The sequence below is a fragment of the Branchiostoma lanceolatum genome, chromosome 13 (genome assembly GCF_035083965.1).
Source record: "Branchiostoma lanceolatum isolate klBraLanc5 chromosome 13, klBraLanc5.hap2, whole genome shotgun sequence".
In the NCBI taxonomy this organism is placed as follows: Eukaryota; Metazoa; Chordata; class Leptocardii; order Amphioxiformes; family Branchiostomatidae; genus Branchiostoma; species Branchiostoma lanceolatum.
Window position 1 is genome coordinate 3,833,231 of NC_089734.1, and position 21,641 is coordinate 3,854,871.

Below are 21,641 nucleotides of genomic sequence, written 5' to 3' on the forward strand. Positions count from 1 at the left end.
ATTCGTTTGCGAAGGTTTCGGACTTCTTGTCTTTAAGTTGACAAACATGCTTGGAGGAACAACATAACATACATGTATACCACTTCCGCAATCAGTAAAATGTCAAGTTGTCTACTCTCTTGATTCTCTCAGGCACCCTTTGACCACTACATTAAAGAAAAACATCGGTGTCATCTAGGCCTTCCCCAAAATATTTTGAGCACCTGCATATTTGAAGTGTTCATACCTTGGTGATTAAGAGATGCTACATTTAGATTCTCTTTAGATTCACATATTTTTATGTATGACCGTCTCAGGGTACGTGGCAGAATTTTATAGGAGTTGACTTTAATTTACACCTACATGTATTTCATATCATGCAATCCTTGTAGGGAAGTTATGTGAGTCGAAAGAATTTGAAAAACATTCCTGCTTTGACTTTGCACCATTTTTAAGACTGTTAATCTGAATTTGAATATGTCAGTGTCATTTTGTGTCAAAGTTGATGGTTGACTGGTTGTGTGCCAATATCAATCTTGGACAGGCAGAAGTTGGGATGCAACATTATATCATCTCTCTAGTTCCCAGTTTTTGTTACAAAGGGCCTTCCTTAAAGGGGAGGCAAAAAAAAATATATGATTTCGCCTTGAAGTCCAATATCTCCTTGGAGATTGGCCTCATATCCAACTCTCATATCAAACGATATGATGTCCAATTTTCTGTGCACAACCATATGTACTGTATGTTGAAATTTTTGTGGTGGTTTAAATTAATGTACATGGTTTTCGCAGTAACCTCTTCTCCGCGAACTTAAACCCACCGCAAAAATACTTGTTCTGTCTTCTGCCCACCTTGTATGTACCACCTGGTTTCAACCGCAAACTTGTACTCCTTGTACTCCCTACTGTGAAATTAAATCCCCACTAATTTAATGGCATTTACAGTATTCACTGGGGTGTCCCGGGTGTTACTAGCCACATCTGGTTCAAATTACTTGGACCAGAAGGCCCGGGTTGAAGCCCCGGGTAGGACACCTCTGGACAAGAGGCGCATTGAGTCATACCAAAGACTTTATAAAAATGGTACATACAGTCAAACCTGCCTAGGCGACCACCTTTTCAACGCGACCACCTGGCCATGGCGACCGCTTCTTCTCGGTCCCGAAAATTTTCCTCATAGGCACAAGCATTAAGCGGCCTGCCCAAGGCGACCACCCGTCCAACGCGACCGCCACGAATAGGGACTGCACAGAGCACAATCCCTGCCCATGGTGACCGTTTTCCAGCGTATGGTAACATCGGATTTTGCTGTCGGATTTCGCGGAAATGTTTTTAAGACTCTGACGGACAAAAATATATGAATAGCATCAATTCCTCCATGAAGTGTTTTCATAAAACGTTCCCACTATAAACATTACAAAATACAAATGTTTGTGAATACTTAAATATCGATGTTGTTGCGCCCATCGTAATCTTTTAGTTTACCCAAGGAGGTCCTTGGTTTACCGCAAGCTCGGTTCGGTTTGAACTCAATTTTCAAAACGATCACATAGTGCATGGCGTCAAAAAGTCAGATTTCACAGAAATTACTATCCATTTCTTGTATTTTCAACAAAAATGTGTCTCTGTCTTACTAAATTCTGCCGGAAAACGACTTCGCGGAGGGCAAAACGTCGGTCGAGAAATGTTGTTCCTTGGTTTGCGACGCCATCTTGGTTTCAGCGCGGCATAACGCTGACCTTTCTAAAACATGACGCTTCTGTGTAGGAACATTTAGAATACTCTCGTTATTTATGAATATTCTTATTCTCTTTTTATTTCCATGACTCTCACAAACCTTTATTGAGCGTTGCTTGCTTGTAATCGCCGACGCTGTGCGTTCAGCTGGACTGTTACCTTTCGATGCGGTCGCAAGCTCGGCGGCGGTATCACAACTTTCCGTTTTCCGTGCATCTTCAGTTGTCAGATCGAAAATTTTTTGCTGCTTTAATCCAGCGGTCGGCGCCCAAAAGAAGGCTTGGGTCAGCAGGTGTTTTCTAGGGATTTTTCTTAGGCCTTAAAACCTTGATTTTATGTGGCTGTGTGTACTCTTAACGTAACGTGTGAATACGGGAGGGCGCTGCGAGATCATAGAGGCAGACATTGTTTTTTAGTCAAAATTATGACGAAAATTTGTGCACGATGTACCAGTATACAAATATTACAACGATAACAGAAAATGTAATTTCTGTAGGATCTTTCTGTCTAATAGTATGAGAATTGAACCTGGTGGGGGTCATGCTGTCTAAAATCACATAATTTCCCATCCATCTACGTAGTACACTGGATTTGAACACCTCGACCTGGAAACATGTTATGAGTGGAATCCTCTTCATGGCGACCACCTGTCCATCGCGACCGTATTTGCTCGGTCCCCCGGGTGGTCGCCTTGGGCAGGTTTGACTGTAATTCTGAAACAGTATGGAAGTTAAACACACTCCACTGCCAGTGGACTAGCCCCCTGCTGTAGTGATTGCACCACAGTGTGGCCCAGGGCTATGAAACGGAGATGGGCACCGCCCTATACACCTCATGGTGTGGGAGGATTTTAACAGTATTCACTACAAATTCATTGTGCATCCATTGTGTCTTGTGCGGTGCAATTCAGTAAAAGGCATTTATTTTACAATATTCACTTATTCGTTGTGCATTTTTTGAGGTGCAATTCAGACAAGTGTATTGAATTGAATATGTCGCATACATGATTAAGAGGATCTAATTATAAGGCTTACTGTCAGTGAATATTTACTATACAGCATGCTACTAGAAAAGCATGTACTATGTATGGTTAGAGATTTTGATTGGGCAGAATTGGCAATTCTACTAGTAGAGATCCCAGTTGTAGGCTCTGTTGACAGAGACTCCAATCAGGGAGGATGCTAGGAATGTGTTAGGATGGTCTCTCAGCTATAAATGCTAAATTTTATGTCAATCTAAGTGCCATGAATAACAGTTAAAAAGTTCTGTCTGTCTTTTAACTAATTTAAGGGAATATTTTCAAATTTACAGACTCTGATCTGGATCTCTACTGGCAGAATCGGCAGTTCTGCCAGATCGCAATCTCTTCCCTGACACATGCATTATTTTTTGGCAGATGCTGCTCTCACTGACAAAGAAAATAAAAAGGTTTAGCCACTATATGTTATGACATCAGATTATAACCATATCAAAGGTGTTACAATGTTGAAAATGCGTAAATGTTGCATAAAACTGTTCTTCTGAAAATTTCTATTATCAACGAATGACCTTCTATTATCAATGAACAAAGTTTAAAATCATCTGTTGCAAATTGAGAAATGCTACTTTTGGGAGGAATACTTTACCGACATGACCTATTTAAATTTCATGTATTCCTATTCGGGGTCTAGATTGAAGTGTTTTGATGAGATATTTTGCACAGAAGAGACTGTTCCTGGCGCATTATAGTATGGATCAATTACGGTACTAAAAATCTCACTTGGACATTTTACAATTAAAAGAACGTTTCCACCTGTTTTACTTGTTCTCCTCAAAACATTAGCTCACCTTTGTTGTTTCTGTATGTTTGTAATGGTGAGAGGCCTTGTTAAAAAGAAGCAGAGCCCTGTATCATTCCTAAATATAAGAATAATCTTGCTTGAAAATAATTTTGGTTAAAATACTTCACCCTTCAATAGGCACTAACCGAGGCCAATGTTGATGCTTAAATTTGTAGACCAAAATTCAAGGGATTATATCAAACTTATTTTCATACTTTCAGTATTTTCAGGCAATGCTGAGAGACATGTGTTTATTTTCTACATTGAACTTTGTAAGTACTAACTAAAGACAATCATGTTTTTGTTCCTTAAATTATTTTTGCACTTTTTTAATGACAAATTATGTCTTTTTGATATGTTTTTGTAAAATTGTTACCAACTTGAAGAAAGGGTTATAAGAGTGTACAGAATATTTGTATTAAATTAATTCTAGTTTAAGGCATGTTAATTGAGGCTACATGTTAATTAAGGAATGAACTTTTTGTGATAATGGCACAATCTAAATTCTAATAAATATTCTTAAAGTTTGTACAGAAGAATGAAAGTTACATGTATCAGGATAGTTCCTACTGTTTATTCTGATCGCTGTCAAAAAATTGTAGTTTTTGATTGGAAAAAGTTGCAGTTGGTTGTTCCAGCTAAATCAAAAAAATTGGTATTACTGAAAATAAACGAAGGTGGGTAAAACAATGTCATTCTCGTTGTAAACTTTATTTTGATAACTAAAAGGTACCTGACTCACTGTAACACACCCTCAGTTACAGCTAAGGGGATTCAGCAGTGCTTTTCTCAGGGATAGAGATTAACTATCTTTCCCATCCCTTTTTAGATGGAAGTGTTGACAGTTAAACCAACAGATCTGAGGCTTGATAACAGCTCCGTCCTGTTCAACACTGCAAGCTACGGGTTATACAAACAAACCTCTATTATTCCCTGCCCTTTACTTATGACACTTTCAAGATTGGTGTTTTTCAAGAAACAAAATCAAATGATTTTTTCCAATATGCACAGCCTACACGTGTCTGTAATAGTCGTGTCTGTAACCTTGGAAGAGGCACTTTACACGACTTTCCTCACTTCACACAATCAGGTGTAAATAAACTGCCTAGCTTCTGTTATGGAGGTCCCTCGGATAGGATTTTAAATTGAGGTCCTGTGTTTGAGGAGAGCCACACCTTGAGCACGTTAAAGAACCCACCGCACTTATCAAAAAGAGTAGGGACCCTTCCTGGTGTGAGTGGTTATTATAATAAAAAATTACAGTCCTATGACCGCATATGGAGCAATTGTCATATTGAGGTCACCTGTGTTAGCCCTGAATGGCAGTCGCTTTAGGCCTTTGCGATCTAGCCCCGCCAATTATAAGCTCCTCGCAATTCAGCCCCTGGCTGCGAAGAGAGAGTAGTCGGCCACCTAATGATTTTTAAAAAACGACAGAGACTTCCATTCGGAAGGTCAGGAGTTTAAACCCCGGTCGGGTCATACCAACGACAATTAAAAAATCGTGTGTAACTACATGTACTTTATCTGCTTATGACTCAACACTTTTGAGAAAGAGGATGGAAGTTGTGGCGTCATGTGGTGCAAGTGTAGAGCGTGCGGCTGTCAAACAATGGGGCCCGGGATCTGATCCCAGGTTGTGCCCAGAGACATGTCCGAACTTGCGCCCCGACGTTGTGCCCTTGGGAAAGGCACTTAACACGACTTTCCTCACTTCACTCAGGTGTAAATGAGTACCTAGCTCCTCTAGAGTTGGGGACGTCCCTCGGATAGGACGTTAAATGGAGGTCCCGTGTTTGAGGAGAGTCACACCTTGAACACGTAAGAGAACCCACCACATCTTTCAAAAAAGAGCAGGGGCATGCCCCGGTGTGAGTGGACCAAAAGGTTACAGTCAGTTGTTCTAAAATCACAATTTCCATTGGATGATTCATTTTATCTACTCGTCTACAAATTGAATCGTTATCTTCAAACGCATCATTGCACATGTCATTCAATACAGACGATAGTAAGATATCGATTCACTACAATCATGCATAGAAGCATTCCCACATTTCGTTAAAAGACACAGTAACACATTAATCACTAGGCGCATAGAACTTAAAAAACTAGAAGAGGTCTGAGGCCTTCAGTTGTTGGCATGACTTAATGTGTACAGTTCATTTATAAGGTTGGTCATATACATGTATGGGATGGGGCTTCTTTTGTACCTGTCCGTTCGGGTTTTGATAGTGTCAAGTAGTTGTGATGATCGTGTTGTTCTGCCACTGATCTCACCGCGGTATGGAGGTAGCCAGTCTCTAAAAGTCTCTGAATGTAGCAGGTGTTTAGCAAAGTTAAAGCACAGCTGGCCGTGTTGGCTATCTAGAGTAGGTAGATCTAGAACTTTGCATGCATCGGTGTAGGATGAATATGCGGGTCCAAGTATTGTCTGGCAAGCCCTTTTCTGTATGGTCTCGATCCTCGCTCGCTGTTCCCTTGTAAGACCCGTATGCCAAGCAGGGACGGCATACTCGCAAGCCAGTCTAACCATGGTCTTGTAATAAGTCAGCAGATCTTCTCGAGAAAGGTTGACGGAGCAGAAATAGTTTTCTATTACCTGACTTCACAACGTGGTCAACTTGTGTTTCCCAGCCAAGGTCTGCCTACACAAATAATCCATTAGTAATGTAACGACTTTAACTTACTGTAGAAACCTGCGTGGCCCAAGGGCTATGGAAAGGAAGATAGGCACCGCCTCTATACACCAAATGATGTGGGAAGGATTTTAACCTTAACTTACGGCAATTCTGGTCTCAAATGTAGCGATCAGAGGAGTGAATCAGAGCTAGAATAGGCGGGGTACAACATTATATTTCATCACAATGCATAGCTTTGTAAAAAAAGATATCATGGCAGATATGACTTGCAAATTATGGTATTGAAAACTAGGTTCTGAAAGGGGAATCCGTGCGAGTTGGAAACTACACGCACGTGTAGCATCAAACTTGTGATTCATGGTACGGATTCTAGAGAATGAATTTTTCAGCCTGCACATTTCTCTGTTGTTTACATTTTTACCTGCAATCATTTTTCATTGGAATAGTAGATTACAAGTGGGGGGATCATTTCAAGCCCTGTCACTGTAGTGTAAGATGGCTCACAGACAGACGCTGACTGCAATTCTCCAAGACTAGTAGATGTTTGATTCTTGAGGCTAAAGCAATGTAATGCCATGAATTATTGGTCAATATTGGTACATATCAATAAGATTTGGTACGGATCCCTTGTCAGTATTATCCAACGTGATACTAACGTCAGTCACTTACATTGTACCTCGGGTATACCTATAGTCACCCTCGAGCTCTCTCAACATACCGCAATTCCAGGTCAGTGTCGTTAGAGGTTTCTACATAAAATGAGACTATTGCTTTTACGGTGTCGTTGCATGTAGCTCTTCTGAGGTTTAATATGCACGTATTGTTTGCTGCTTAGTGCTCTCCTATATGACTTGTATACTCTGCTCATGATCATCTGTACCACTGCAGTATGCAATTTGTGAGCTACGTTTTTCCTACCATTGAATTGATGTTTTCACTGGGTTAGGAGCACCATTGAATTGGATTGGATCTTTATTATACAACCGGCAGACTTTTCAGTCTGACTTTTGTTGGTGTTTACAAAGACTGGCTCCATAAAATTTCCACAAAATCACAATTATGTCGTTGTCTATCATACAAGTGTGTTCTCAAACCAGGGACGAAACGTCACGCCCTTAAAAAAGATAAGTGCGTATGTGCGTAACATTTACATATGAAGTTAAGATTGTCAATACACCTGTCCATCACAACTCACCTGTTCATCATCACCAATAGCATAGATACTTGAGACGTGGCAAACTTAATCTTTATAACTCGACGATGTCTGATTGTCAAATCGATTCGTCACACTGGCGACACTATCATCTTGGTTCTTATTCAGTGTATGTCACCAGTTAGAACTATAGTTATTTTTATGCAGTCCGCTTTTCGTATTGTCATGATTTGGCCCACGATAATAAGTGCAAAGAAATAAATTGTATATAGAAGGTCTTATAGGGTTCCTTCATACTATGTAGCGCATTTACAGCACGTCATTGAAGGGCATAATGTATGATAAGTTGTAGACTATTTTGTCGTTCAATTTGGGATTTAAAAAATAGCAGGCTCAAAGTCCATGATTGTGAAATGTCCTTGGACAGTCTTTTGGTACAAAACAAAGTACTAGAGATTTTACTGTCAAAACAGGAGGACACCCACACTGTAAGCTACACTGGATAATTTCTACACAAAGTATGCACACGCAGCAGTCCACGTGGACAGTACGAACCTCCCGTTCCATTGCGCAATGTCATGAAAACCTTAATGCTGACACGCCACCGGAACCACTTGCTAGGGGTCACACACCCTGACCCTCATTACAATCATATAATATTCTGTAGATTATCTATCCTTCTCTCCAATTGGATCAGATGGCTATCTTCTTCCGGCGGTCTGATGCAAGCAGGACTCTGATTGGTCGAAGACAAAAATAATAATGTTTTATAACTTCATAACTGTATAAAAAGGCTTGTCTGCTGCCATTTTGCCATCTTTCTGCAAGCCGTTGCCTCTGTAGCAGCTGCATCGAAGACTTCATCGTCGTCACATCAGACCAGGTGAGTGATATGTTGTCTTCCTTCTCTGGATCTTATTTTCAGTTCTCTTTGTCTTGTAATGGTTGTAGAGTTGTCCTATTTGTGACTTGTGGTGACTTGATTTGGGTTCTCTTTACCTTCTTAGGGTTGTAAAGTCGACTAGTATTCGTAATTTGTTGGTTTGGTTTAAATCTTTGTCTTCTCGGGCTTGTACGGTCATCCTGTTTGTGGCTTGTTGGCTTACAATGGGTTCTTGTTGCCTTCTCGGGGTGGTGGAGTCTTCTATTTTGTAACTTTTAGAAACTGATTTCAAAACTACAAGAAGATTATAGTATGTGAACACTCCATTTAGACAGACCCTTGTTGAGAGAGGAGACAAGTTGTTAGAGGTACTCGTGTTTGTTGCAAGTTTTTTCGGAACAAAGGTTTCTTTGGAGAAGACTCTCACAGCTGACTTGGACCGCTCCGAGAAACGGGGGCAGCAGCTTAGAGAAGTCCGATCTTTAGAAATTACGTTTCTTGGTCACCGACATTCATATGACTTTGACTTAGTCGCAGAGTGAGAAGAACTGTCCATGTTATTGTCATCACTACTGGAACATTCCTGTACATCTGTGGATTTGAGAATAAATCTCTGGTCGAGAACATTTCCGAGTTGCCTGAATCACTCGTGCTATCACAGCAGAAGTCAACTTCACCGACGAAGGACGACTTGCTTTCACGTGGGCGCCCGTGATTGAATTTTAAGAAAGACCAAATGCTGAATCTAAATGGAGGTTTTCTTTAGAGGTTCTGGCAAGACACAAGAAATTAGTTTCTACTCGTGCCTGGTTTCTTTGGGAAAATTAACCCAGTCGGTGAGTAAGAGGGAGCATCTTATCAGTATGCATCTGGGTCATGACTCATTGTTTGTTTTCACCGTATGTCCTCAAAACCTTTTGAAACCTTTTTGCCCAAATTTGCTACCACATGATGGAATGGGTTTTCGATTGTGCCGAATGTTTCTTTCCTGACTTTTTTTATGGTCACGTTGATATGATGTTTAGTTGAAACCAAAAAAAGCTGCGAGTCCTGTGCCAGTGGTGGTCCGATTATCATTTAGGACGTTGTGTTACCATAATTGCTGCCATGCAACTTCCCACGGTTGAGACATCTGAGTACTGTCTTTCCCTACACTTGTGCACAGGCATGTTTGGGGTAATGTAAATTGTAGAATGATTCTTTTTCTGTGATTTGGCATTTTAGTTAGTAAAATCGCGGACATGTTGAAGCATTTTTCATGGGTTGTTTCAACATTTTTTTGTAGACCTAAGAGAAGAGTTTTAGAGTTAAGACTTGGAGCGTTTGACGCAAATATGTCTTCTCATGGTGTAGCAATTTTGTTTCATGTTATGGAAAGAAATTCTGATTTTGCAGTCACTTATTTTGACATGTTATTTACAAATTTGTAGCGCTTGCCTGCATCGTTGTTTTGTTTGCCTTAGAGTTTGTTGTTAAAAGCAGTTGTGCAGCCAGAGTCCTAAGCTTGTTACAGTTTTGTTGTTTGCAACATTAGGTTGAAAGAACATCCAGGGTGCAAATATACAGTGATTAATGAATGTTTAATGGTACAGTAATTATTGTTTAAACTTTCTAACTATTGATACCGTGCGCTACTGTTGAATATTGCAAATGTTCTGGTCTGGGAATTCTATAGTTGTCAAGCAGTGAGTTGGGCTGCAGTTCCTGTCCTTCAAAAGTTTGTTCCTACCACAATAACGATTAGTCCTTTGGTCATTGCGGACACCACTGTAAGATTATCATTCTTAGATTAACTCGTGAATCAGTGTGTATTCACCAAGAAGTTCAAATTAGCATTGTGATAATGATTAGACTCCATGTTGATTGGATCTTACAAATTTTCAGAGTATCCTTCAAAATTCAAGAAGTTTCAACGAATTTTGAATTATTATCAGGAAAACATGATTCAGTATCTCACACAAACTAGGGCATCTCAGATGGTGCCTGGGACCATTTTAGTTAAAAAACAGAAAAATGGTAGCGGATGACGTTCCAGATAATCCTTCGGTAACAAAAACTGATATCTATCCTGGGAGATTAGGGCGACCCTTTGCTTGTGCCTCTAGCAGGTAGTTAAAACTACATGTGCACACCCACTGAAACTATACTCGCCTCTTTGAACATATACGTACTACCCATCCGAGCCCAAACAATGTAAAACTGGTCACAAAATTAACTGATTAATCAGAAGCACTGCTCGTCAAAGATAAAACGCAGTACATTTCAGTTAAGTCTCAAGTTTGGTATAGGTTTTGAAACTTTAATGTATTTTAACCTATTAGTGAGTTCTGGCAGTTACAAACAGAAGATGTTGTTGATAAATGCAGCTGACAAGATTGGGAACATATCAGCTGGAAGATAGGCAGCGTTGTCATAGTGTATTATCATCAAACCTCCGGTTTACAGCGCCGCACTTTTTACAAAATGTGGTTACCAAATGGTTACTGGAATCCACCATTTGCCTTCAGAAAAGTCATTATATGTCACAATCATGATAAATTGTAGGAGTGAGTTTTTGCGTTTTTCAGAAATTAAAATACTGAACACTGAAAAATGAAAGAATGTCAAAAAAAATGAAAACTATGAACAATTGTTTTAGATTAATTGTGTAAAAAAAGAAGACAAATCAATTGGTACCGATAAGGCTAGTACATTATCTATGGTTTGTTCCACACATTTGAAATGCTCTGTATCTGATCTGTACAGTTTGGGTCGAGAGGACCGAGAGACAGTACTGTCACCAGGACAAGACCAATTCTCTCGAGACTTCATTGTGGTGAGTTCTATGTTCATTTTTAGTCGCGACAATTCTACCACCGTGACTATTGGTTGCAAAACATGTTTTTAAGCTTTGAAATGTAAAAAGTACTATTATATATAATCCTTGTTGTATTTCACTTCTTGGCTGTAAAAAAATGATGTTGGGTCATTAGACAGGTCGGGGCCACTTGCATTGTCGGGGCCACTGTTGGGGCAGCATCTGGGGGACTTACAGCATTAATAAGGCCTTATGCCTTGCTGTAAAGCTGGTGCGTTACACCGAAGGGCAGTTATACCGGCTATACAGATACAGAATGATACAGATACAGGGGTCAGCGACCTACAGATACTATCTGTGAGATATCCATGTTTTTATATCAATAATTGCTTTTCCTTAATATTTTGTAACACTGATGTCTTTCAATCAATTAGGCAAGCAATCTTTGTTAAACATACACATGCTATTAGGAAACATCTAATAAAGTTACCATTTAGTCACCAACTTGAAGTCCAATGGTTTAGTTGGAGGAAAATTTGTCTCTTCATAATATTTACCAATTCGCAAATATTATTCACAAGAGTCTCAGCGCACTGCAGGCAGACAAATAATCATATTCATATTGAACACATGCCTGACCAACTAGATATCAAACTTGAATGCATAGTGATTTTTGTTTCATTTTTTTTGTCAGTTATAAGTTTGTCAAGACACTGAAACATCATGGCCATCCGTCTCATGTTCACCTTTGCTGTGATCCTTGCTGTGGTCGTCCCTTCCTTCGCTTCCTTTGATGATTGGGTTGAAATACAGTACAAAGGGGTAAGATTAAATCATCCTTCCAGTGTTACATCAATATATCATAGTTAATGGAAGGGGGTATTTCTTTTTATGAATTCATTTTGTTTACATACAGAAAATGATACATAAACCTGCTTGTTTCTGTTATCATTGGATATTGTCTTCTCATGTCAGTGTCTAAACCAAATGAAAGGCTGAGGAGCAAGGTAGTCACGATCAAGAGACTATAATAGATAGCAAGACAGATTAAGAATTACCAAAAAGAAATAAATGAATAAATAATAGAAAGTTTAAAGTTACTGTACCAAACACTGTGAGTTTCAGGTCCCGGATTGGTTTTATCTTTTCGAGCTCAGGGCTTTCTGTTGTCATCTGAATGTTTTAGAACCCAGGAAATGGGTTACTGTGGCTTTGAAGTGGTTTTGATGAGAAAATGTAAGTTACAACATATAAATATCATATCTGCATATATAATATGTATCCTAATTGTCAGCATGATGCACGTTGTGTTTGTAGAAGAAGGCCGGCAGGGTGCACCTGAAGAGTGAATGGAAGCCTTCAGATGCCACAAGTGGGAAGTTGAGGATAACAGGTAAGATTTTTCTGCCTGCCTGCCTACCTGTCTAAGTGCCTTAAGGCCAGTAACTAGCCCCTTGCTCTCCACGAGTTTCCTCCAGGAAGCCCCATCCCGTGCAATAGCCTCCGCTACATGATTGTTTAATCCAGTGTCACTCACAATCTGGTCCGTCTATCGCTTACTAGGTGGTTTCCCCTGGGTCTTGGGGTGGCAAACTCCTGGCTGTAGGCTTTGTAGACTAATGTTTGTGGGGGAGTCTTCTATTATGACGTGTCCAAACCACCTCAGCCTTCTTGTCTACACCATTTCCACGATGGACTTTTCCCCTTTTTCAAAATTTTTCTATTTTGCAAAAGTGACGTTTTTGCTGAAATACGCACCTAGAAATATGGAGACGGTCTATCTGAACATCAAAATGTATTTTTTTAAATATTACCCCCCCCCCCTGTACATTACCCCCTGAAGTCTGCACCATGACTATGTACTAAACTAGTATAAAGGTATGCCCGCAAACAGGCATAATGCCTTAAAGTATAAGTATTTGAGGCCAGAAGACATCACAGTGAATATCTGAACCCCAAATCTATTCTCCACACAGATATAGACTATATATTTCCCAAATCACCCCCATTGCAAAAATTGACTATTCCCATTACAACATGTCAAACTTCATGGGATATATACAGGGGGGTTAGAGTCCAATGATTGCCCACATTTTGTGATTTCTGTGCTAACATAAATCATGTCCATATTTTGAAATGTGTATTTTACAAACTAAGTTGGTATTAATACCCCATACTATTAGTAAGTTATCTCCATGAATCTATCTTGAAATGATCAAACGTTCACGTTTTTTTCAAACCTGATGAGTTATCCAGTGCTCTGCTCTATTATGATTCACTTTCCTAATAGTTTCCAGTTTGTTTACTGTGGTATGGGTTATCTAGTGCAGGTGGTGTTTCCTGTATCTGAGTGTAGTTATTGCCAGATAATGAATAAAGTCCAATTTACATACATTTGATAGGTAACTTTCAAAATGGTATCATCAACCAAGTCTTCTTCAGACACTGTGTGTTCAGTTGTGTTCTGTCACCCCATTGTAATTTTTGAGAAAATAGATACTAAAGTTATAGCTGCTATAATACAAGGAACAGCCAACAAGATGTGACATGATAAGTATGTGCCAATGTGTACAATAACACATTTCAGCATGTTTTTTTTTTCATGTATGTGCTCTAATAAGTCATCAGCATATCCTTTTTCTTTGAAACAGGGATGTGAAGTATATAGGTGATGACCTGACTCTCACTGTGTTGGATGAAGATGTAACCAGTAGTGATCACATCGGGAAAACCACGATCAAACTATCAGCCTTGGCAGGTAGGTGTCTTTTGAATAAATAATTATTGATAATCCACCCAAATTAACATGTGTAGCTTTAACATTACGCTCAGGTAGGATGTCAATACCAGGTACACATATACCGTGCACTTTATGTCAAGGTGTGTTAATAATGCACACAAAAAGCAGATCTCATGAACAATAAAGAGCCAAGCTTGCAGTTGGTCTAAACATAGTGGTCACTTTACCGGAATGTTTCTGTAGGCTACTTTGGGAATTATATTACATTTTTTGGGGTACAGTGTGTGAAGTTGTCTGATAAACGCCTTTAGAGCACTAGGAGCATAATGATGAACATCAATAAGTAGAGAAAAGATACAGACTATTCACTCGGGTAAATTAATGTCTTGCTTTGACAAATTCCATCGTGTTGTTATGGCTTTGATATTCAGTGAGCGTTTATTCCTCTGTCCCCTATATATAAAATGCAAACTTATTTCACATGAATAGATGGTACCAAACAGATTGTTGATTTGTGTACTTTGGTGACAATTTTAGGTGTATTACCAGTGTTACAATTTCACTGGATGCTGATGGCAAACCTTCCACATTTGTTTTCATTGCAGTCCAGTGATGACTGACTGAAGGCCACCATCCCAAATGCCATTGTGCTAACACTGCATCATGTGACAAGCCTCATCCAACCAGCAACCTGCATCAACTCCTGCACATCCAAACACAGCCCCACCTATCCAGACAGTTGATCAGTGAATTTAACCTGTAACATCTTCAGTCTGTAGTCATCAACTGAATTCCAATCTTTCACTTGTCGATGTTTACCCGAATACATGACCAATCTAATTATACTCTATCTTATATATATATATCAAATTTAAATTATATAATCAAAATTATTAAATTATATAAATTATATCAAATTGTATAATCAAATATTATATAATCATACATTATATATTGAATTATGTAATCACTTAGAATTTGCTAAAATGAATGTGGTTTGAGCAACATGAAGCAATGCAGTTGATAAACCAATGATGTGTGGTCGACATATGTGTCCGCTCTCCTTCTTGATAAAGATATTTACAAGTACTCCAATTTAACATTAAGATTCTTGATAGGAATATTCATTTGATAAATAGAATTACATTTGATTTGATACCTTGGCACTTAATAAGTTTTGCAAGAGTAGTTGTACACAGGCTGTGTTGAGTGATCGTAGGTTCTGTTATAAATGACAATGACAATGAACTTAATTGCATATTCATGCCCAACATGGGCTAAATGCATTAGGTAACATGAAGTAAAAGAAAAGGAACATAGTGCCATATTCAATCTACAATCTAAAAAGCCTGTTGCACATAGAATTTTAACTTACACAACACAGAAATGCATACTGAAAGAAAGGCTTCTCCTCACCAACATATGGTCCTTAGACTTTGACCTTAGTCATGCACTACATAAGAAACTGGAGACCTTTCTAAACTAGAAAGACAACATTTGCAAGCAAAGGTAACATATTTCACTCGATATCCCCCCGTGCATTAATTGTCTCTTCTAACTTTACCCATTACCATTCCATAATCAGTATATAATCTGCCCAAAAATGGACTATTCCAAAATCAGTCCGATTTGACCCCATTTAAGAATGAACTCTTCGAAAGACACGTGCACAATGGAGATAATTTCAGGTCATCCATGGTTGTAATATCAGGGCACATGAGCCCAAAATATACATATTCAAAGCGAATATAGCCCCCAAACTAAAAAAAATATATAATTATCAAGTGGTAAAATGTCCAAATTCCCAAGCCAACCCCTGTACCGAAATTCAGGTCATTTCGAAAACAATGCAAATATTATGATAACATGTAGTTGTATATAATTACGATGATCATGCACTGCTTGGTTCTGACTAGCCTGGTCCCAGTCTCTACGGGTCGGCTTGGGTGTGTTTTACCGGGCCCAGTCTGCTAAATTGAACCGTTTCTGTCAGTCTGTCTTAGCTGCCATATAGAATTTCGCAGCCACCGTAGTTTAGCAGCCGCCGTAGTTTTGCCGCCACCGTAGTTTTTCCGCCACTGTGGGAGGTGAGACGGAGGGAGCTAACTACCCCTCGGGCGGGCTAATCTGTCTGGGCGGGCGGGCATCACTCCCAGTCCCGCAGAGAAACTGGGGAGCTCCCGACGGCATGGTTTCCAGGCTAGGTTAATGGTTCTGACAAGATCGTAACGTCTAGACACAATAAGGTATTTCACAGTCAAGGTGTAGTGACTAAAATGAATCCTACAATTTGATTAACTCGCAGCATTATGTTTTTGGTTCTGAAATAATGTAATTCCTTTGAAAAGATGATGGTCCAAATATCACAGCAAGAAATGAACATGCCCAGTCTGTGTGCAAATAGGACTGTTATATAATTACGCCAAAAATAGTTACTCAAGCAACTGGATACAATTTTGAAACAGTCAGATGATTGTTAGATCAACACAAGTCAAGGACATAATCATGCATATTGTCCCCGTGTTTCTGCTACGTCGTCCATGTTTTTCTGCAAATATGTTGATTTAAATGAATAAACATTGAAAAATAATTGAAAGGAATAATACAAAATGTTCATCGCATTTTTTGTCAACATTAAGGAGCTACTGAATTAATAACTAAGAATGGGAATCATTTACTTCGATAAGCATATTTTACATTACCGTAAAACATTAGCTGTTTTATAAACTGTTCGTGCTCAAACATAGCCTCCGTTGCAGGCCTTCCCACTAGCGATTTTTTTTTCAATTTTTTTTTGGGGGGGTGGCGTAAGTGCTTGAGCCCCCGTATCTGCTTGGGATCATGTTACCAATCACGGGCTCACAGCGGTAACATGATCCCAAGCAGATACGGGGGCTCAAGCAGATTCGCCCCCCCCCCCCCCAAAAAAAAAATCGCTAAAGAAATCGCTAAAAAATCGCTAGAGGGAAGGCCTGCAACGGAGGCTACTCAAACAAGGCATAAGTAATTTATGCATGGCGACCAAACTTATCTTGTTACATATTATTCTCACATTTCATGCTTCAGACATATTGGTACAAACACCAAACTATGTTATAATAACAAAGTGGCGTACTGCCATGCTGAATTCAAAACAAGCAGAAACGGAAAACAGTAACGTACACCAAAGGTGGGCCGTCATCTATGTCAACCCTGAACATACTTGTAAATCTACATAGTGCGTGACAATTATTTACAGCAGTAGTAAACTCAACCTGTGATTTGAAATGAGCAAGGAGACAAAGAGTTCGAGGTATTTATCTATTTATTGAGATTAACTAGATTTTTTTATTTGGATAATTTTGCTTAGTTTAGATTCTGTACAATTAAAACAATTCCCATTCTCTAGTTTCGAGGGGAGGCCCGTGAAAAGCCACATATGCCTCTTCCGCCCCAAAACAAACAAAGTTACGATTCAAAAACCAGTTCAACTGATGAATTATTGGATTATTTTACTGCGGCCACTAAACCTTAGGAACCCCGGCAAGTTCTTCCAGCACCTTCGAAAACTTTCTGGTATTGTCCGGATCAAGTGTTCCAGCCTGGGCTGTTTTTGTACTGTGGCTCTTCCCGACTTTTGACAAAGTACGGTTTGCTTTCCTAACAGCCTCTGAAGTGGTTTCTTTGATAAAACCAACCATCTGTAAATCATCAGTGTTCGGACCCTGACTTTCCTCTGCGTACACATCCATGAGGATGGCCATGAACATGCTCAGTAATATGAACTGCATCATGACTTGGTAGGAAAAGAACATCAAGGGACCGAGGACCCAATGTCCGTCAACGAGAGCGTCAAAATCAAAACTACCTAACATCATGGTGCACATGCTCTGTAGGCTGGTCGGTATGTTCTTGTAATCCTGCAGCTTGATGCCGAACAGAAGGTTCCCCATCTGGGTGAAGGCCATGAGAACGATGCCCGCCATGAAGGTGAACTGAAGAACGGGTCTGGAGGACTTTCTGACGGTCATGGTGAGGGCGTGTACGTGTGAGTTGAACCGCAGGAGCCGAATGAACTTCAGCGTACCACAGCAGATGAGCAATGCGAGCAGGTACGTGTAGACTTGAAACCAGCTGACCGCGCTTTTGTAGAGACTGAAAACGGCGCTTGAAGATGTCCGTTGTTCGGCAGCTTCATCGATGAAGGTTTGAGCGTTGAAATAGACTCCAAGGGTTGCTATGCCAACGATGATTACAAGAAGTTCCACCCAGCTCCAGAACTCAGCCAGGTATTCCAACGGGCGGGAGAGAAGCCTTTTGACTGAAACGAAATGGACGTCTATATAAATTAAACGCATCAGGAACTTTGAACAGATTTCCGTGTTTACAGATTAGTTCAGCTGTTTTTATCCATACCATTTTAGGCAATGTTAGCGATCTCGAGCCTGAAAAGGGTCCAACGTGCTAGTAATACTGTAAAGTTAATCATTCATATCAACTTGTCCGTAGCAGTGCTTTCCTATATGTTTTTGAAATAGGATATACGACAAATACATATACCTCTTACCTTCTTTAATAGCAAAGAAAAGGATGAAGACTGCCAGCACTGCTCTCAATGCAAAGAGCAAGATGGCGTCTTGTTGGATCAGCCTCAAGGTTACGACCTCGGCCCCCCTGTAGGCGGCTCCCAGGTTGGTAAACTCCACCACTAGAGTCACCGATGAGAACAGGTTCACATGCGGGTTGTACAGAATCAGCTCCACGAAAACGGCGCGGGTTCGCTCATCCAGCCATCTGCGCTGCTGTAGGAACGTTGCCGAACGCAGACCCGATGCGCGCGTCTTTCCCAACGGGGCGAGGTAACCGCCGGTGTGATACGTGCCGTGTAGTCCGAAATACGGGAAGCCTGGATATAAGAAAAAGGTAGCTAAAATGAGCTAGCATATCGGTATACTGAAACATCTTGAGACAACTGTCAGTTCCTTATGACCGAAGTCTATTACCCGTGCCGATGGATATGTAAATTGTGAAATCTTCACGGTGGTTTGATGTTCGCGGTTTTTGAGATAATATCTTTTACCGCGAATTTAAAAACCACCGCGAAAATGCTTGTTCTGTCCTCCTAACCCCCTGTATCAACCGCATACTAAAAACCACCGCGAACACTCTATTTTCTCCCTACCGCGAAATTGAATCCATTTACAGTATATAACTGTCAGGCGTTTTTCGAAGCAGCAAGAATTAATCACAAACATTGAAGACACGGCACTGATAATGATTATGGACTTACTGTCAATCAGAGAGGCAAAGTTGTACTTCCAAGGCGTTTCCATTTCTCCCGGTGTCAGTAGACTGCTTGTACAGTCCGCTCCTGTGACCGGTGTACCCACAGTACTGGTAGGTGTCGGTGATGTCGGCGTACATGTTACCGTACCTGTACTGTTGACGGTCTCGTTTAGAGGAATCCATTCCTGGAGTATAGAACATATTGATTGATCAAATAACGTCACAAAAACATGATGTAAGCGAGAAACGCAAAGCAAGGTGCAGCGTGCGCATTGGAACTCATTGAACGTTTGCGATTTAACATTACGTTACATGGCAAAAATTTAGAAAATACTTTGATTGATGATTAGAAAAACAACTGTTCTTAGATTAACCTACCTGGCAAGTAACAATACATTACACGAAAAATCGTTTTTTGTTTTAGCATAACATTTCTATTAAATCATACATGACAGCCTCTAACCACAGTTTGTCCGTTAGCAAAGTCTTTTGTAATCGATGATGATGTAACGTTGGGTAACATAAATTCGCGGGGTACTTAAATTCAGGATTTTTCGAAAACGGGGTATTTAGGGATATGTGCTAGATGCAACATCAGTAATACCGCTAGAAATGCAAACTTGAACGTTACTCAAAGTCGATCCCCACCGTCATGGAAATTTGTACATTATTCATCGGGGCGTTAGCTGGATGCCGTAGAAATGGTAATACTACTATGTCCGTTCTTGGTTCTACCGACTCAACACACGGGTTGTTCCCGGAGGCCTGATGTGTGCGTTACGGCCGTTTTTTCGTGTATTTTTTTTTACTTGAACACGTCTATATTCATAGCACTCTCCTCAAGCCAAGGATGGAACGAATAGCTGCTGTATAGAATGTAATTAGCGGTAAGATATTCAAGACGAATCTTCTCTCCCGAATTAATGTTCACCCCTGTCCGACAGCACCGTCATTGTGCGTGCGATGGACGGTAGTTTCAAGTTGAAATATTATGGTGTCAGCACGACTAAAGATAAAATCTACCATATATATGATTAGTGCAAAGATAGTAAATGATACTGACAGAATAATAGAAAAAAGGATGGTTTATTGTTCTGCTAGATTGATTTCAGTCAACCATTATCGGAAACATCCCGAATTTATGTTACCCAACGTTAATCATATTTACCTGAGTATAATCGTCAATATCTTCGGTCAGTGTAGAGAAGCCCACAGTGCATAGTGATGTTATATGCTGCATTCTCTTTGGTGCGTCACAGAGTGGCCCTGAACAACATACCAGAGGCAAAGGCAAGACTTAGTGTTAGTCATAGATTTATATAAATTATTAAATGAGCATGGATTGGACATGTCGACAGTTAATAATAAAACCCGAATATGAATTCATTCATTCGTTCACCACAATGTAGAGTTTATCCAAAACAGTTTGCCGTCTTACCCTGTTTCAGTCGCACTTGTCTCAACTGTACCGCGTCCAAAGGATGAGTTAGCATGTCCTGAAGAACCGTGTCTGCTGACGTGGCCTGTCCGTTGTACCATTCTGCTGAGCGTGTTGTCGGAATCAGATCGTCTTCAACCCAACTCCAGAATGAATCGATGTCTTTGATCTTGAAGCGAACAGAACAGATCATTGTATGGTTATAATGGTTCAAAAACAATTAATGGAAGTCTTCCACGGTTGTCTCAAAAGCTCACCCACCGTCGTGTAACATTTGCTGGACACTGCTTTCGAGCCAAACAGCAAATAGTTTTGGACATTCTTCTATGGAAACCAAGAGGCCAAGTGCACTGCAGAAGTTTGAACTTTTACCAATAGTTTGTCAGAGACACATATGATTGCATATGAACACTTAGGACAATTGATGTTGGACAGGGCAATATGGAGTGATGTATGTACTTATCTTGTCCCGGCCGATGGCCGATAGATGATGATGACGATGTTTATAATTATATAATTTTTATTGCATTTATCTTATACAGCTAATGATAAAACCATCCACCAGATCATATTAGTCACTACCATTCATCCTAACAGATGTGTAGTACTTACACCAGAGAAGTCTCCCTCCACGATTTGTCCTTTCACGTTCTGTGTCATGTAGAAGGCCAGCGGGCTCCGTTCTTGGTACGCCGTGAGCATGATCACCGTCACGAACAGGCCGAACACGATCACCTCTAGCACGGCGGCACGACGTTTGCGTTTCTCTGCGCTCCTGGCTCTTGCTTCGGCCAAAACTGATTCATCTGGCGGTGACGTGGACCTTTCTTCAGCTGAAAACTAATATCATAACGAGTACATGTAAGTGCCTAAATGGTACTGGTAGTTTAAAGCCAGAACAGCGTTCAATAAAGAAGGCACTATCAATTCTTTAACAGCCATACGTCCACACGCGGACTTTGGTGCTACGAAGAAGATATTGTTGAACCTTCCAGTATCTTCTTAGCAGAGGCAAGATATCGGTGGCCAAATTCCCCCATGTTAAGCGCCGAATCTTGAGTGTGGAGGAGGGGTCCAATGGGGAAATCTAGACCATCTAAAATGCTACTTCCTGCATTTTTGGACAAATTTTGCTGGTAGACTAAGCTAAGTTTAATGGCATCTCTATTACTGAAAATATTACACAAGGTT

The 21,641-nt window shown here is 40.2% G+C and overlaps 1 protein-coding gene and 2 long non-coding RNA genes across 3 annotated transcripts; 2 read left to right on the top strand and 1 right to left on the bottom strand.

Annotated features, from left to right (window-relative positions):
• The first annotated feature begins 6 nt into the window (after positions 1-6).
• On the top strand, positions 7-12,416 carry LOC136446953 (uncharacterized). Its single transcript, XR_010757668.1, has 4 exons — positions 7-8,210; positions 10,956-11,025; positions 11,702-11,829; positions 12,325-12,416. It is a non-coding gene; the product is annotated as an uncharacterized lncRNA (long non-coding RNA).
• Positions 12,417-13,375: 959 nt separating this feature from the next.
• Positions 13,376-14,793, top strand: LOC136446959 (uncharacterized). Its single transcript, XR_010757675.1, has 2 exons — positions 13,376-13,765; positions 14,353-14,793. It is a non-coding gene; the product is annotated as an uncharacterized lncRNA (long non-coding RNA).
• Positions 14,794-16,730: 1,937 nt separating this feature from the next.
• LOC136446938 (polycystin-2-like protein 1) lies at positions 16,731-19,226 on the bottom strand. Its single transcript, XM_066445606.1, has 3 exons — positions 19,017-19,226; positions 18,294-18,632; positions 16,731-18,047 (listed from the first exon to the last, which is right to left on the bottom strand). The coding sequence occupies exons 1-3, from the start codon at positions 19,057-19,059 to the stop codon at positions 17,251-17,253; spliced, it is 1,179 nt and encodes a 392-aa protein (XP_066301703.1). The 5' UTR covers positions 19,060-19,226; the 3' UTR covers positions 16,731-17,250.
• Between the last annotated feature and the right edge of the window lie 2,415 nt (positions 19,227-21,641).

What these genes read in the sequence shown, in the direction of transcription:
- LOC136446938 (XM_066445606.1), bottom strand. Translation starts at nt 19,059, where the DNA reads ATGGAAACGCCTTGGAAGTACAACTTTGCCTCTCTGATTGACA. An exon ending in CTTTGCCTCTCTGATTGACA is followed by an intron (nt 18,633 to 19,016) that starts GTAAGTCCATAA and finishes TCTTATATCCAG; the next exon opens with GCTTCCCGTATTTCGGACTA. An exon ending in TTTCTTTGCTATTAAAGAAG is followed by an intron (nt 18,048 to 18,293) that starts GTAAGAGGTATA and finishes ATTTCGTTTCAG; the next exon opens with TCAAAAGGCTTCTCTCCCGC.